Below are 17,058 nucleotides of genomic sequence, written 5' to 3'. Positions count from 1 at the left end.
GGAGTATAATACAGGATGTAACTCAGGATCAGTAATGTAATGTATGTACACAGTGACTGCACCAGCAGAATAGTGAGTGCAGCTCTGGAGTATAATACAGGATATAACTCAGGATCAGTAATGTAATGTATGTACACAGTGACTGCACCAGCAGAATAGTGAGCGCAGCTCTGGAGTATAATACAGGATATAACTCAGGATCAGTAATGTAATGTATGTACACAGTGACTGCACCAGCAGAATAGTGAGTGCAGCTCTGGAGTATAATACAGGGTGTAACTCAGGATCAGTAATGTAATGTATGTACACAGTGACTGCACCAGCAGAATAGTGAGTGCAGCTCTGGAGTATAATATAGGCAGTACAGGATCAGTAATGTAATGTATGTACACAGTGACTGCACCAGCAGAATAGTGATTGCAGCTCTGGAGTATAATACAGGATATAACTCAGGATCAGTAATGTAATGTATGTACACAGTGACTGCACCAGCAGAATAGTGAGCGCAGCTCTGGAGTATAATACAGGATATAACTCAGGATCAGTAATGTAATGTATGTACACAGTGACTGCACCAGCAGAATAGTGAGTGCAGCTCTGGAGTATAATACAGGGTGTAACTCAGGATCAGTAATGTAATGTATGTACACAGTGACTGCACCAGCAGAATAGTGAGTGCAGCTCTGGAGTATAATATAGGCAGTACAGGATCAGTAATGTAATGTATGTACACAGTGACTGCACCAGCAGAATAGTGAGTGCAGCTCTGGAGTATAATACAGGATATAACTCAGGATCAGTAATGTAATGTATGTACACAGTGACTGCACCAGCAGAATAGTGAGCGCAGCTCTGGAGTATAATACAGGATATAACTCAGGATCAGTAATGTAATGTATGTACACAGTGACTGCACCAGCAGAATAGTGAGTGCAGCTCTGGAGTATAATACAGGGTGTAACTCAGGATCAGTAATGTAATGTATGTACACAGTGACTGCACCAGCAGAATAGTGAGTGCAGCTCTGGAGTATAATATAGGCAGTACAGGATCAGTAATGTAATGTATGTACACAGTGACTGCACCAGCAGAATAGTGAGTGCAGCTCTGGGGTATAATACAGGATGTAACTCGGGATCAGTAATGTAATGTATGTACACAGTGACTGCACCAGCAGAATAGTGAGTGCAGCTCTGGAGTATAATATAGGCAGTACAGGATCAGTAATGTAATGTATGTACACAGTGACTGCACCAGCAGAATAGTGAGTGCAGCTCTGGAGTATAATATAGGCAGTACAGGATCAGTAGAGTTTGCACACAGTGTGTACCAGCCTCCTGATATAATCTCGTTAATACAGGAAGACGTCTGAGTAACAAGTAGAGGGGAGCATTGAGTTATTGCCCCATTAGGGGGTCTCGCCACCTCTCGGGAGTCCTGATATATCGATCTCTCACTCCCGGGCTTATTCTGTGTGTTCAGCTCCGGCTCTCGGACGCTCCAGTATTGAGGACGTGCTGCTATTCTTTGAGTTAGGCTACTTTCACACTAGCGTTTTCTGCAATCCGTCACAATGCGTCGTTTTGCAGAAAAAACGCATCCTGCAAAAGTGCTTGCAGGATGCGTTTTTTCCCCATAGACTTCTATTGACGTCGCATCCGTCGTGCGACGGATGCGTCGTGCTTTGGCGGACCGCCGGCACAAAAAAACGCTACATGAACTCCTCCCCCACCTCCCCGCACCTCACAATGGGGCAGCGGATGCGATGAAAATCTCCATCCGCTGCACCCGTTGTGCGGCGCTTACAACGCTAGTGTTGGTAACCTCGGCCCGACGCACTGCGACGGGCCGAGCCCGACACTAGTGTGAAAGAAGCCTTAATATTGAATGTGCCTGATGAGGAAAGTAAAGGATCCGCTAATGAGCCCCGGGCAGGAGGCGGCTGCAGCTCGTCAGGGGAGACGTCCCAGAGGGCACAGACCGGGAAGACTAATGGCAATTAAATGTGAGCAGAAATCCTGAGTCCATGCTGCTGATTGCTGTAAGTAGGACGTGTGCCCGCTATAACATGAGCACAAGCGCAATCTGCACCAGGCTCGCCCCACGGGTGACTCCATGCTCCTCTTCCCCTTTTCAGTCCATAAACACTCAGTCAGCAGGACAGGTCGTGGTGGTGCGGGGTCGGGGGGGAACTTTGGCTTTACGTTTTAAAGTAACTTTGTGGGATCAATGTACTTCTAATCAACAATCAGGAAACTGTCAGCAAGCTGCTGCAGATGGAATATTACATGTAGTACATTCATTGTCTCTTTAATAGCGCCCCCGGCACATGTAGTGTGAAATCCCGGATCCACAAGCTGCACTGAATCTGTTCAAACTTACAACTGGAGGTTCCAGCTGCAGCTGACCGACCTGCTTGCTGATGGTTTCTAGGCAGGATTTTTTTTTAAAATCTGTAATGAAGAACATGTACAAAATTGCTACATTTTACATTAACGGATTGAAGCCTAAAGCAATAAAATATATAGCGTAACACGGATGACGACTGTAGAGCGCTGCAGAATATGATGTCGCCATACAAGTAAGCAAAATAAATGAATAAACGTGGATCCGTCACAGCTTGGATCATATTTGCTCCCTTGCTGATTGTTTCCAGAATTATAGATTTTGATTTTTTGCTATGAATGGAGAACCGCTCTCACATGCACCATGGAGGCGCCAGGAGTTTTGCAGTTTCCATGGTGTCTCCAAGTCTCGCCGGGAAGGTAAATTAGGAGCAGATAACTGCTGCAGACGAGGGGCGACCACCCAAAGTTTCCGGAGGAGGAACACCACTGATGACGACACGGACCTGACAAAGTGTCCAGTACCTGAAGTTATCAGTGGGGTCCGCACGTGAGAGAGCGGTGCATGACCCCTAGCACAATGGAGCATCGCCTGTCACTCATGTAACATGTGACCGAGTGCGAGGATACAAATCAGCCGAGCGCTCGCTCACATGAGGATACAAATCAGCCGAGCGCTCGCTCACACGAGGATACAAATCAGCCGAGCGCTCGCTTACACGAGGATACAAATCAGCCGAGCGCTCGCTCACACGAGGATACAAATCAGCCGAGCGCTCGCTCACACGAGGATACAAATCAGCCGAGCGCTCGCTCACACGAGGATACAAATCAGCCGAGCGCTCGCTCACACGAGGATACAAATCAGCCGAGCGCTCGCTCACATGAGGATACAAATCAGCCGAGCGCTCGCTCACATGAGGATACAAATCAGCCGAGCGCTCGCTCACACGAGGATACAAATCAGCCGAGCGCTCGCTCACACGAGGATACAAATCAGCCGAGCGCTCGCTCACACGAGGATAAAAATCAGCCGAGCGCTCGCTTACACGAGGATACAAATCAGCCAAGCACTCACTCACACGAGGATAAAAATTAGCCGAGCGCTCGCACGAGGATACAAATCAGCCGAGCGCTCGCTCACACGAGGATACAAATCAGCCAAGCACTCACTCACACGAGGATAAAAATTAGCCGAGCACTCGCACGAGGATACAAATCAGCCGAGCGCTCGCTCACATGAGGATAAAAATTAGCCGAGCGCTCGCACGAGGATACAAATCAGCCGAGCGCTCGCTCACATGAGGATACAAATCAGCCAAGCACTCACTCACACGAGGATAAAAATTAGCCGAGCGCTCGCACGAGGATACAAATCAGCCGAGCGCTCGCTCACACGAGGATACAAATCAGCCAAGCACTCACTCACACGAGGATAAAAATTAGCCGAGCGCTCGCACGAGGATACAAATCAGCCGAGCGCTCGCTCACACGAGGATACAAATCAGCCGAGCGCTCGCTCACACGAGGATACAAATCAGCCGAGCGCTCACACAAGGATACAAGTCACCTGAGCGCTCGCTCACACGAGGATAAAAATTAGCCGAGCGCTCGCACGAGGATACAAATCAGCCGAGCGCTCGCTCACACGAGGATACAAATCAGCCGAGCGCTCACACAAGGATACAAGTCACCTGAGCGCTCGCTCACACGAGGATAAAAATTAGCCGAGCGCTCGCACGAGGATACAAATCAGCCGAGCGCTCACTCACACGAGGATACACATCAGCCGAGCGCTCGCTCACACGAGGATACAAATCAGCCGAGCGCTCACTCACACGAGGATACACATCAGCCGAGCGCTCGCTCACACGAGGATACAAATCAGCCGAGCGCTCGCTCACACGAGGATACAAATCAGCCGAGCCCTCACTCACACAAGGATACAAGTCACCTGAGCGCTCGCTCACACGAGGATACACATAATAATCTTTATTTTTATATAGCGCTAACATATTCCGCAGTGCTTTACAGATTGCACATATTATCATCGCTGTCCCTGTTAGGGAATTTAGATTGTGAGCCCCATCAGTATGTCTTTGGAATGTGGGAGGAAACCGGAGAACCCGGAGGAAACCCACGCAAACACGGAGAGAACATACAAACTCTTTGCAGATGTTGTCCTTGAACCCAGGACTCCAGCGCTGCAAGGCTGCTGTGCTACCCACTGCGCCACCGTGCTGCCCGTGCTACACATCAGCCGAGCGCTCGCTGTGGTATGTTCTGTACACGGTCAGAAGCAGGGGTGAGTGTGTCTGACTGTGTACGGAGCATACACATGCCATCACCATTTACAGAAGAGAGGTAGTACTATCTACACCAACATTATATAATAAGGGATACAGGGAGGCAGCACTATCTGTGCCATCAACATTTACAGAAGAGAGGTAGTACTATCTACACCTACATTATATAATAAGGGATACAGGGAGGCAGCACTATCTGTGCCATCACCATTTACAGAAGAGAGGCAGTACTATCTACACCTACATTATATAATAAGGGATACAGGGAGGCAGCACTATCTGTGCCATCACCATTTACAGAAGAGAGGCAGTACTATCTACACCTACATTATATAATAAGGGATACAGGGAGGCAGCACTATCTGTGCTATCACCATTTACAGAAGAGAGGCAGTACTATCTACACCTACATTATATAATAAGGGATACAGGGAGGCAGCACTATCTGTGCTATCACCATTTACAGAAGAGAGGTAGTACTATCTACACCAACATTATATAATAAGGGATACAGGGAGGCAGCACTATCTGTGCCATCAACATTTACAGAAGAGAGGTAGTACTATCTACACCTACATTATATAATAAGGGATACAGGGAGGCAGCACTATCTGTGCCATCACCATTTACAGAAGAGAGGCAGTACTATCTACACCTACATTATATAATAAGGGATACAGGGAGGCAGCACTATCTGTGCCATCACCATTTACAGAAGAGAGGCAGTACTATCTACACCTACATCTACTATATAATTGTCTAAGGGTCACTTCCGTCTGTCTGTCTGTCACGGATATTCATTGGTCGCGGCCTCTGTCTGTCATGGAAATCCAAGTCGCTGATTGGTCGTGGCAAAACAGCCACGACCAATCTGCGACGGGCACAGTCCAGCGGAAAAATGGCCGCTCCTTCCTCCCCGCAGTCAGTGCCCACTCCATACTCCCCTCCAGTCAGCGCTCACACAGGGTTAATGGCAGCGCTAATGGACAGCGTTATGCCGCGGTGTAATGCACTCCATTAACGCTGCTATTAACCCTGTGTGACCAACATTTTACTATTCATGCTGCTTATGCCGCATCAATAGTAAAAAGATCTAATGTTAAAAATAATAATAAAAAAAAAATTAGTTATATACTCACCGTCTGTCGGATCAGGAACAGGCCTTTCCCGCTTCTCGCGACGCCCCGGTGACCGCTCCATGCATTGCGGTCTCGTGAGATGATGACGTGTGGTCTCGCGAGACTGCTACGTCATCATCTTGCGAGACCGCAATGCACTCTTCAGACCGAAGCGCACGAGGAGCGTCGGTAAACGCTTCGATCCGGGGGCCAACGGAGGGTGAGTATATAACTACTTTTTATTTTAATTATTTTTTTTATTTTTTATTTTTTAACAGGGATATGATGCCCACATTGCTATAGACTGCGCGGGCTGTATTATATACTACTACGTACTTGGCAATATACTACGTGGCTGGGCAATATACTACGTGGGCTGTATTATATACTACGTGACTGGGCAATATACTACGTGACTGGGCAATATACTACGTGACTGGGCAATATACTACGTGACTGGGCAATATACTACGTGACTGGGCAATATACTACGTGGCTGGGCAATATACTACATGGCTGGGCAATATACTACGTGGCTGGGCAATATACTACGTGGCTGGGCAATATACTACGTGGCTCTGTGCTGGCCAATATACTACGTGGCTGGGCAATATACTACGTGGCTGGGCAATATACTACGTGGCTGGGCAATATACTACGTGGCTGGGCAATATACTACGTGGCTGGGCAATATACTACGTGACTGGGCAATATACTACGTGACTGGGCAATATACTACGTGGCTGGGCAATATACTACGTGACTGGGCAATATACTACGTGGCTGGGCAATATACTACGTGGCTGGGCAATATACTACGTGGCTGGGCAATATACTACGTGGCTGGGCAATATACTACGTGGCTCTGTGCTGGCCAATATACTACGTGGCTGTGCAATATACTACGTGGCTGGGCAATATACTACGTCGCTGGGCAATATACTACGTGGCTGGGCAATATACTACGTGGCTGGGCAATATACTACGTGGCTGGGCAATATACTACGTGGCTGGGCAATATACTACGTGGCTGGGCAATATACTACGTGGCTGGGCAATATACTACGTGGCTGGGCAATATACTACGTGGCTGGGCAATATACTACGTGACTGGGCAATATACTACGTGGCTCTGTGCTGGCCAATATACTACGTGGCTGTGCAATATACTACGTGGCTGGGCAGTATACTACGTGGCTGGGCAGTATACTACGTGGCTGGGCAGTATACTACGTGGCTGGGCAGTATACTACGTGGCTGGGCAATATACTACGTGGCTGGGCAGTATACTACGTGGCTGGGCAATATATGACGTGGCTGGGCAATATATGACGTGGCTGGGCAATATACTACGTGGCTGGGCAATATACTACGTGGCTGGGCAATATACTACGTGACTGAGCAGTATACTACGTGGTTGGGCAGTATACTACGTGGCTGGGCAGTATACTACGTGGCTTGGCAGTATACTACGTGGCTGGGCAATATACTACGTGGCTGGGCAATATACTACGTGGCAGGGCAGTATACTACGTAGCAGGGCAGTATACTATGTGGCTGGGCAGTATACTACGTGGCTGGGCAGTATACTACGTGGCTGGGCATTGCATACATTAGTTAGGACTGCTCTGATAAGGGTATACCGTGAAGATTGGTAGAGCAGCTTAGTATACATTTTTTGCAAAAAACGTATCAACCAAATACCCTGTTTTTTACATCTTTTACTAGCACTTGCGGATTACTGCAACATTTTTTCAAACTGAGTGTTTTTGGTTTTACTATTCTCTTTTGTGTCTTCAGGTTTCTTGGTGGTGTGTGAACATGATCATACAGACTTGTTCACTGTGCAAGTAGCCCATGTGTTCCTGTTTCCATACGTGGATGGGCAGTATACTACGTGGCTGGGCAGTATACTACGTGGCTGGGCAATATACTACGTGGCTGGGCAATATACTACGTGGCTGGGCAATATACTACGTGGCTGGGCAATATACTATGTGGCTGGGCAATATACTACGTGGCTGGGCAATATACTACGTGGCTCTATGCTGGGCAATATACTACGTGGCTGGGCAGTATACTACGTGGCTGGGCAATATACTACGTGGCTGGGCAATATACTACGTGGCTGGGCAATATACTACGTGGCTGGGCAATATACTATGTGGCTGGGCAATATACTACGTGGCTGGGCAATATACTACGTGGCTCTGTGCTGGGCAATATACTACGTGGCTGGGCAGTATACTACGTGGCTGGGCAATATACTACGTGGCTGGGCAATATACTACGTGGCTGGGCAATATACGACGTGGCTGGGCAATATACTACGTGGCTGGGCAGTATACTACGTGGCTGGTCAATATACTACGTGGCTGGTCAATATACTATGTGACTGGGCAATATACTACGTGGACATGTATACTCTAGAATACCCGAGCGTTAGAATCGGGCCACCATCTAGTTATATAATAAGGGATACAGGGAGGCAGCACTATCTGTGCCTACGTCCTTTTCAGGCAGGCAGTGCTATCAGTACCTAGATAACTCACAGATGCTAGGAGTTGTATCCGGGCAGGATATAGGGGAGGTGCGCACCAGACATCGCAGATTATTGGAATATTACGGATTAGAGGACGTTCATCACTCACAGGCCGCAGATCAGACCGGCGAGAGATTAGTCACAGAACTGAATTCTCCATCTTCCCAATTACAGCCGGAGCGGGGTCATCTGCCGTCTGCCCGGCTCTAATCACTGGAGATTATCGCTTTAATTATGTCTAGTGCAGATTAGTGGGGGGCTCAGATTTTATATCCACTGGGTTACGATTCGCAGCCTGCCCCCAAAATAAGACTAAAAAACAAATAATATAGAAATATTACCCTGTTATAATACAGAAATAACAGAAAAAGGAATAAGAGCAGCGGCTCCATGTTCCCCTACTCGGCTGCCTCCAGGTTACTGCCTATAGGGCTGCTGTCCGAGGTGTCAGTCCGCACTGCAGTTATCATTCTAGTCATGAATCAGGAGGCCCAGGATGATCAGCTCTGCAGGTTCCTCATACGTTCATGAGGGTTAGGACATTTTAGTTTTGTGCTGATCGTTGGGGAAGGTCCATTACTGACAGGTCAAAGCCCCCCGGGGGGACGCACCGCTGCGTGAACACTTGTACAAAACGGTATTCCATAAGCTGCAATAGATGTGAAAAAAGAAACGGAGCACTACTTACCCTCCCTCTGTCACTGTTTGGCTGCAGCGGTCTCATCTTGTCACCAGCGCTGCAGCCTATTAGTGAGTCTAGGGGCTTGTGCCATCCACACAAGCAGAGCAGTGATTGACTGCAGCAACATCGACATGCAGCCAAATAACAGAGAGCAGGCGGAGATCAAAGATCCCCCGAACAACAGCACGTCAGCCGCGTGCTCCCCCGTAACATTGTCATTCACGAGATCCCCCCTTAAAACGGTGCATCCTTTGCAGATCCCCCTTGTAGATTGTGGGTCCTCTCTCCTCCTGTACCAGTTGTGACTTGTATTGTTTAAGATTATTGTACTTGTTTTATTATGTATACCCCTCCTCACATGTAAAGCGCCATGGAATAAATGGCGCTATAACAATAAATAATAATAATAATAATAATAATAACAGCGCGTCCTCCACAGATCTCCCATAACGCGTCCTCCACAGATCCCCCATAACAACGCGTCCTCCACTGATCCCCCATAACAGCGCATCATCCACAGATCCCCCATAACAGTGTGTCCCCCACAGATCCCCATAACAACGCGTCCTCCACAGATCCCCATAACAGTGCGTCATCCACTGATCCCCCATAACAACGCGTCCTCCACTGATCCCCCATAACAGTGCGTCATCCACTGATCCCCCATAACAGCGCATCATCCACACATCCACCATAACAGCGCTTCATCCACAGATCCCCCATAACAGCGCATCATCCACACATCCACCATAACAGCGCTTCATCCACAGATCCCCCATAACAGTGTGTCATCCACTGATCCCCCATAACAGCGCTTCATCCACAGATCCCCCATAACAGTGTGTCATCCACTGATCCCCATAACAGTGCGTCATCCACTGATCCCGCATAACAACGCGTCCTCCACTGATCCCCCATAACAGCGCATCATCCACAGATCCCCCATAACAGTGTGTCCTCCACAGATCCACCATAACAACGCGTCATCCACAGATTCCCCCATAACAGTGCATCATCCACAGATCCCCATAACAGTGCGTCATCCACAGATCCCCATAACAGTGCGTCATCCACAGATCCCCCATAACAGCGCGTCATCCACAGATCCCCCATAACAATGCATCATCCACAGATCCCCATAACAGTGCGTCATCCACAGATCCCCCATAACAGCGCGTCATCCACAGATTCCCCCATAACAGCGCGTCATCCACAGATTCCCCCATAACAGTGCGTCATCCACAGATCCCCCATAACAGTGCATCATCCACAGATCCCCCATAACAGTGCATCATCCACAGATCCCCCATAACAGTGCATCATCCACAGATCCCCCATAACAGTGCATCATCCACAGATCCCCCATAACAGTGCATCATCCACAGATCCCCCATAACAACGCGTCATCCACAGATTCCCCCATAACAGTGCATCATCCACAGATCCCCCATAACAGTGCATCATCCACAGATCCCCCATAACAACGCGTCATCCACAGATTCCCCCATAACAGTGCATCATCCACAGATCCCCCATAACAGTGCATCATCCACAGATCCCCCATAACAGTGCATCATCCAGATTCCCCATAACAGTGCGTCATCCACAGATTCCCCCATAACAACGCGTCATCCACAGATTCCCCCATAACAGTGTGTCCTCCACAGATCCCCCATAACAACGCGTCATCCACAGATTCCCCCATAACAGTGTGTCCTCCACAGATCCCCCATAACAGCGCGTCATCCACAGATTCCCCCATAACAGTGCATCCTCCACAGATTCCCCCATAACAGTGCATCATCCACAGATTCCCCCATAACAACGCGTCCTCCACTGATCCCCCATAACAGTGCATCATCCACAGATCCTCCATAACAGTGTGTCCTCACAGATCCCCCATAACAGTGCATCATCCACAGATCCCCCATAACAACGCGTCCTCCACTGATCCCCCATAACAGTGCATCCTCCACAGATCCCCCATAACAGTGTGTCATCCACAGATCCCCCATAACAGTGCATCCTCCACAGATCCGCATAACAGTGCATCATCCACAGATCCCCCATAACAGTGTGTCATCCACAGATCCCCCATAACAGTGCATCCTCCACAGATCCCCCATAACAGTGCATCATCCACAGATCCCCCATAACAGTGCATCATCCACAGATCCCCCATAACAACGCGTCCTCCACTGATCCCCCATAACAGTGCATCCTCCACAGATCCCCCATAACAGTGTGTCATCCACAGATCCCCCATAACAGTGCATCCTCCACAGATCCGCATAACAGTGCATCATCCACAGATCCCCCATAACAGTGTGTCATCCACAGATCCCCCATAACAGTGTGTCCCCACAGATCCCCCATAACAGCGCATCATCCACAGATCCCCCATAACAACGCGTCATCCACAGATTCCCATTTGCCCCCGGTCCGGCTCGCCCACCTTTGGAGATGACGGCCACCAGCTGCTTCTCCTCGCCGGTGGCCTCGCCTCCTCTCCCGGGCGCCATGCTGCCGCGGCTCCGGGGTCTCTGGATACACGATGTGTCCGGATAACGAGTCAGTGCGCGGCCATCACCGGAGCGCGGCCATGACAAGTGCTGGCAGCCGAGCCCGACCGCAGCTCCCGGCACACACCACTGCGCACAGCCCCGGGGGGAGCGCTGTGCCGCTTATACCGACCACTGATGGATCAATGGAGAGAGGAGAAACGGAATGTTCTCCCACAATTGTGTCACTCTGTTATCTCTAGACGGAGGTAAAGAGAAGTGGCCGAAATCCAGGCGGAGGTGACTGCTGCGGCCAGAGCTCCCCCTGCTGGCGCGGAGTTGGTATCGCCCGCAGGACTGCGCTGCTGCCTGACAGGAGAGAGCTGTCTGCCCTTCAGTGTCCTATTGTCTGCCGGTGAGTGCGGGAGGCGGCCGGAGCAGCATAGGTGAGCAGCGACAGCACGGCGCCGACACCACTGTGTGCACAGCACCGACACCACTGTATGCAGAGCACCGACACCACTGTATGCAGAGCACCGACACCACTGTATGCAGAGCACCGACACCACTGTATGCACAGCACCAGAGTGTACACAGCGCCGACACCACTGTATGCAGAGCACCGACACCACTGTATGCAGAGCACCGACACCACTGTATGCAGAGCACCGACACCACTGTGTGCACAGCACCAGAGTGTACACAGCGCCGACACCACTGTATGCAGAGCACCGACACCACTGTATGCAGAGCACCGACACCACTGTATGCAGAGCACCGACACCACTGTATGCACAGCACCAGAGTGTACACAACGCCGACACCACTGTATGCAGAGCACCGACACCACTGTATGCAGAGCACCGACACCACTGTATGCAGAGCACCGACAGCACTGTGTGCACAGCACCAGAGTGTACACAACGCCGACACCACTGTATGCAGAGCACCGACACCACTGTATGCACAGCACCAGAGTGTACACAACGCCGACACCACTGCACAGCGCCGACACCACTGTATGCAGAGCACCGACACCACTGTGTGCACAGCACCAGAGTGTACACAACGCCGACACCACTGCACAGCGCCGACAGCACTGCACAGCACCGACAGCACTGTATAGCGCCGACACCACTGTATGCAGAGCACCGACACCACTGTGTGCACAGCACCAGAGTGTACACAACGCCGACACCACTGCACAGCGCCGACAGCACTGCACAGCACCGACAGCACTGTATAGCGCCGACACCACTGTATGCAGAGCACCGACACCACTGTGTGCACAGCACCAGAGTGTACACAACGCCGACACCACTGCACAGCGCCGACAGCACTGTATAGCGCCGACACCACTGTATGCAGAGCTCCGACACCACTGTATGCAGAGCGCCGACATCACTGTATGCAGAGCGCCGAAATCACTGTATGCAGAGCACCGACACCACTGTATGCAGAGCGCCGACATCACTGTATGCAGAGCGCCGACATCACTGTATGCAGAGCGCCGAAATCACTGTATGCAGAGCACCGACACCACTGTATGCAGAGCGCCGACATCACTGTATGCAGAGCACCGACACCACTGTGTGCAGAGCACCGACACCACTGTATGCAGAGCGCCGACATCACTGTATGCAGAGCGCCGACACCACTGTGTGCAGAGCACCGACACCACTGTATGCAGAGCGCCGACATCACTGTATGCAGAGCGCCGAAATCACTGTATGCAGAGCACCGACACCACTGTATGCAGAGCGCCGACATCACTGTATGCAGAGCACCGACACCACTGTGTGCAGAGCACCGACACCACTGTATGCAGAGCACCAACACCACTGTATGCAGAGCACCGACACCACTGCACAGCACCGACATCACTGTATGCAGAGCACCGACACCACTGTATGCAGAGCACCGACACCACTGTATGCAGAGCACCGACACCACTGCACAGCACCGACATCACTGTATGCAGAGCACCGACACCACTGTATGCAGAGCACCGACACCACTGTGTGCAGAGCACCGACACCACTGTATGCAGAGCACCGACACCACTGTATGCAGAGCACCGACACCACTGTATGCAGAGCACCGACACCACTGTATGCAGAGCACCGACACCACTGTATGCAGAGCGCCGACACCACTGTGTGCAGAGCACCGACACCACTGTATGCAGAGCACCGACACCACTGTATGCAGAGCACCGACACCACTGTATGCAGAGCACCGACACCACTGTATGCAGAGCACCGACACCACTGTATGCAGAGCACCGACACCACTGTATGCAGAGCGCCGACATCACTGTATGCAGAGCGCCGACACCACTGTATGCAAAGCACCGACATCACTGTGTGCAGAGCACCGACATCACTGTATGCAGAGCGCCGACATCACTGTATGCAGAGCACCGACATCACTGTATGCAGAGCGCCGACACCACTGTGTGCAGAGCACCAGAGTGTACACAACGCCGACACCACTGCACAGCACCGACAGCACTGTATAGCACCGACACCACTGTATGCACAGCACCAGAGTGTACACAACGCCGACACCACTGCACAGCGCCGACACCACTGTATGCAGAGCACCGACACCACTGTGTGCACAGCACCAGAGTGTACACAACGCCGACACCACTGCACAGCACCGACAGCACTGTATAGCACCGACACCACTGTGTACACAGCACCGACACCACTGTATGCAGAGCGCCGACACCACTGTGTGCACAGCACCGACAGCACTGTATGCAGAGCGCCAGAGTGTACACAACGCCAACACCACTGCACAGCACCGACAGCACTGTATGCAGAGCGCCGATACCACTGCACAGCGCCGACACCACTGCACAGCGCTGACACTGCTGAGCACCGACACTGCAGAGCACTGGCACCACTGCAGAGCACCACTGCACAGCACCGACACCACTGCACAGCACCGACCACACCGACACTGCACAGCGCAGACACCACTGCACAGCACCGACACTACTGTATGCAGAGCGCCAACACCACTGTGTGCACAGCACCGACATCACTGCACAGCACCGACATCACTGCACAGTGTCAACACTGCTGAGCACCGACACCACTGCAGAGCACCACTGCACAGCACCAACACTACTGTATGCACAGCGCCGACACCACTGCACAGAACCAACACCACTGCAGAGCACGACTGCACAGCACCGACACCACTGCACAGCGCCGACACCACTGTATGCAGAGCACCAATACCACTGCACAGCACCGACATCACTGCACAGCGCTGACACTGCTGAGCACCGACACTGCAGAGCACTGACAACACTGCAGAGCACCACTGCACAGCACCGACACCACTGTATGCAGAGCGTCGACATGACTGCACAGCGCCGACACCACTCTATGCACAGCACCGACATCACTGCACAGCACCGACATCACTGCACAGTGTCGACACTGCTGAGCAACGACACCACTGCACAGTGTCGACACTGCTGAGCAACGACACCACTGCACAGCACCGACACCACTGTATGCAGAGCGTCGACATGACTGCACAGCGCCGACACCACTCTATGCACAGCACCGACATCACTGCACAGCACCGACATCACTGCACAGCACCGACATCACTGCACAGTGTCGACACTGCTGAGCAACGACACCACTGCACAGCGTCGACACCACTGTATGCAGAGCGTCGACACCACTGTATGCAGAGCGTCGACGCCACTGTATGCAGAGCGTCGACGCCACTGTATGCAGAGCGTCGACGCCACTGTATGCAGAGCGTCGACACCACTGTATGCAGAGCGTCGACACCACTGTATGCAGAGCGTCGACACCACTGTATGCAGAGCGTCGACACCACTGTATGCAGAGCGTCGACACCACTGTATGCAGAGCGTCGACACCACTGTATGCAGAGCGTCGACACCACTGTATGCAGAGCGTCGACACCACTGTATGCAGAGCGTCGACACCACTGTATGCAGAGCGTCGACACCACTGTATGCAGAGCGTCGACACCACTGTATGCAGAGCGTCGACACCACTGTATGCAGAGCGTCGACACCACTGTATGCAGAGCGTCGACACCACTGTATGCAGAGCGTCGACACCACTGTATGCAGAGCGTCGACACCACTGTATGCAGAGCGTCGACACCACTGTATGCAGAGCGTCGACACCACTGTATGCAGAGCGTCGACACCACTGTATGCAGAGCGTCGACACCACTGCACAGCACGACTGCACAGCGCCGACACACCGCAGAGCACCATTGCACAGCGCCGACACCACAGTGTGCACAGCACCGACACTGCACAGCACTGACGTCACTGCATGCAGAGCACCGACACCACTGCACAGCGCTAATACTGCAGAGCGCCGACATAACTGCAGAGCACTACTGCTCAGCACAAACACCACTGTATGCAGCGCACCGACACCACTGCACAGCGTCACCACTGCAGAGCACCGACACCACTGTATGCATCGCACTGACACCACTGCATGCTGAGCACCGACACCACTGCAGTATGCAGCGCACTGACACCACTGTATGTAGCGCGCCGACACCACTGCACAGCGCCGACACCACTGTATGGAGAGCGCAGACATAACTGCAGAGCACCGACACCACTGTATGCAGAGCACCACTGCACAGTGCCGACACTGCAGAGCACCAGAGTGTACACAGCGCCGACAACACTGCACAGCGTCAACACCACTGTATGCAGAGCACTAACACTGCAGAGCACCAGTGTATAGAGCGCCGACACCACTGCACAGCGCCAGCACCACTGTGTGCAGGGCACGGGCACCACTGTGTGCACGGCACCAGAGTGTACACTGGGCCGACACCACTGCACGCCCAGCACCGACACCACTGCACAGCACAGACGCCACTGCAGAGCACCAGAGTGTGCATAGCGCCGACACCACTGCAGGCAGAACATCCCAGTGTGCAGAGCACCGACTGCAAGCAGTTCACACTTGTGTGTGCAATGTGAGAAACTCGAGTATCAATTCCTGGCACTGCAGCCAGCGGTTCGGACCGGAACGTTCAGCTGCATAGAAATACGTGAGCTGAACGCTCCAGTTCCGAGTGTCGGCGGCAGTGCCGGGTATTGATGCGAGAGACTCGTAAGTGTGACCCCGGCCTAACCGTATACACAGCACTGCCCCACCCCAAACACACTGCACGCGGAGTACACAGCACTAATCCCACTGCAGGTTGTGGTACACATGTACTGTATATGGAGGGGACACAATGTACTGGAAGTATATATGTACAGCTGAAACCAGACGTTTCCACCCGCTATATAAAGACACATCGGCAGGTTTTTCTCATTATCTGACATGAAATCAGTATAAACCTTTCCTGTTTTAGGACAAATAGGATTGCCATAATTATTATTAATTGACAAATGCCAGAATAATGAGAGAGAATGTTTTAAGGTATTTTTATTACTTACTGCAAAGTCAGTCTTGTGTATAGGGGGCAGTATTATAGTAGTTATATTGTACATAGGGGCAGTATTATAGTAGTTATATTGT

At 51.5% G+C, this 17,058-nt stretch overlaps 2 protein-coding genes across 8 annotated transcripts in view; one reads left to right on the top strand and one right to left on the bottom strand.

Moving 5' to 3' along the window:
- Window positions 1-11,606, bottom strand: part of ANKMY2 (ankyrin repeat and MYND domain containing 2) — a 41,298-nt gene extending 29,692 nt beyond the window's left edge. Inside the window, exon 1 of the mRNA XM_069729291.1 lies at window positions 11,449-11,606. Coding sequence (XP_069585392.1) covers window positions 11,449-11,515 — 67 coding nt within the window. The 5' untranslated portion in view covers window positions 11,516-11,606. The remainder of the gene's footprint in view (window positions 1-11,448) is intronic.
- The window catches only part of BZW2 (basic leucine zipper and W2 domains 2), a 44,878-nt gene continuing 39,401 nt past the window's right edge, over window positions 11,582-17,058 (top strand). For 4 of the 7 annotated variants that reach the window (XM_069729296.1, XM_069729292.1, XM_069729298.1 and 1 more), the window contains exon 1: window positions 11,849-11,940. The gene's annotated coding sequence lies outside the window, so the exon portion shown is untranslated. Of the gene's footprint in view, window positions 11,941-17,058 lie in introns of all 7 variants that reach the window. The other 3 variants (XM_069729294.1, XM_069729295.1, XM_069729293.1) reach the window with 3 other exon arrangements.

Source organism: Ranitomeya imitator, chromosome 6, assembly GCF_032444005.1.
Source record: "Ranitomeya imitator isolate aRanImi1 chromosome 6, aRanImi1.pri, whole genome shotgun sequence".
Classification (NCBI taxonomy): Eukaryota; Metazoa; Chordata; class Amphibia; order Anura; family Dendrobatidae; genus Ranitomeya; species Ranitomeya imitator.
This window is presented reverse-complemented; position numbering and strand designations above follow the sequence as displayed.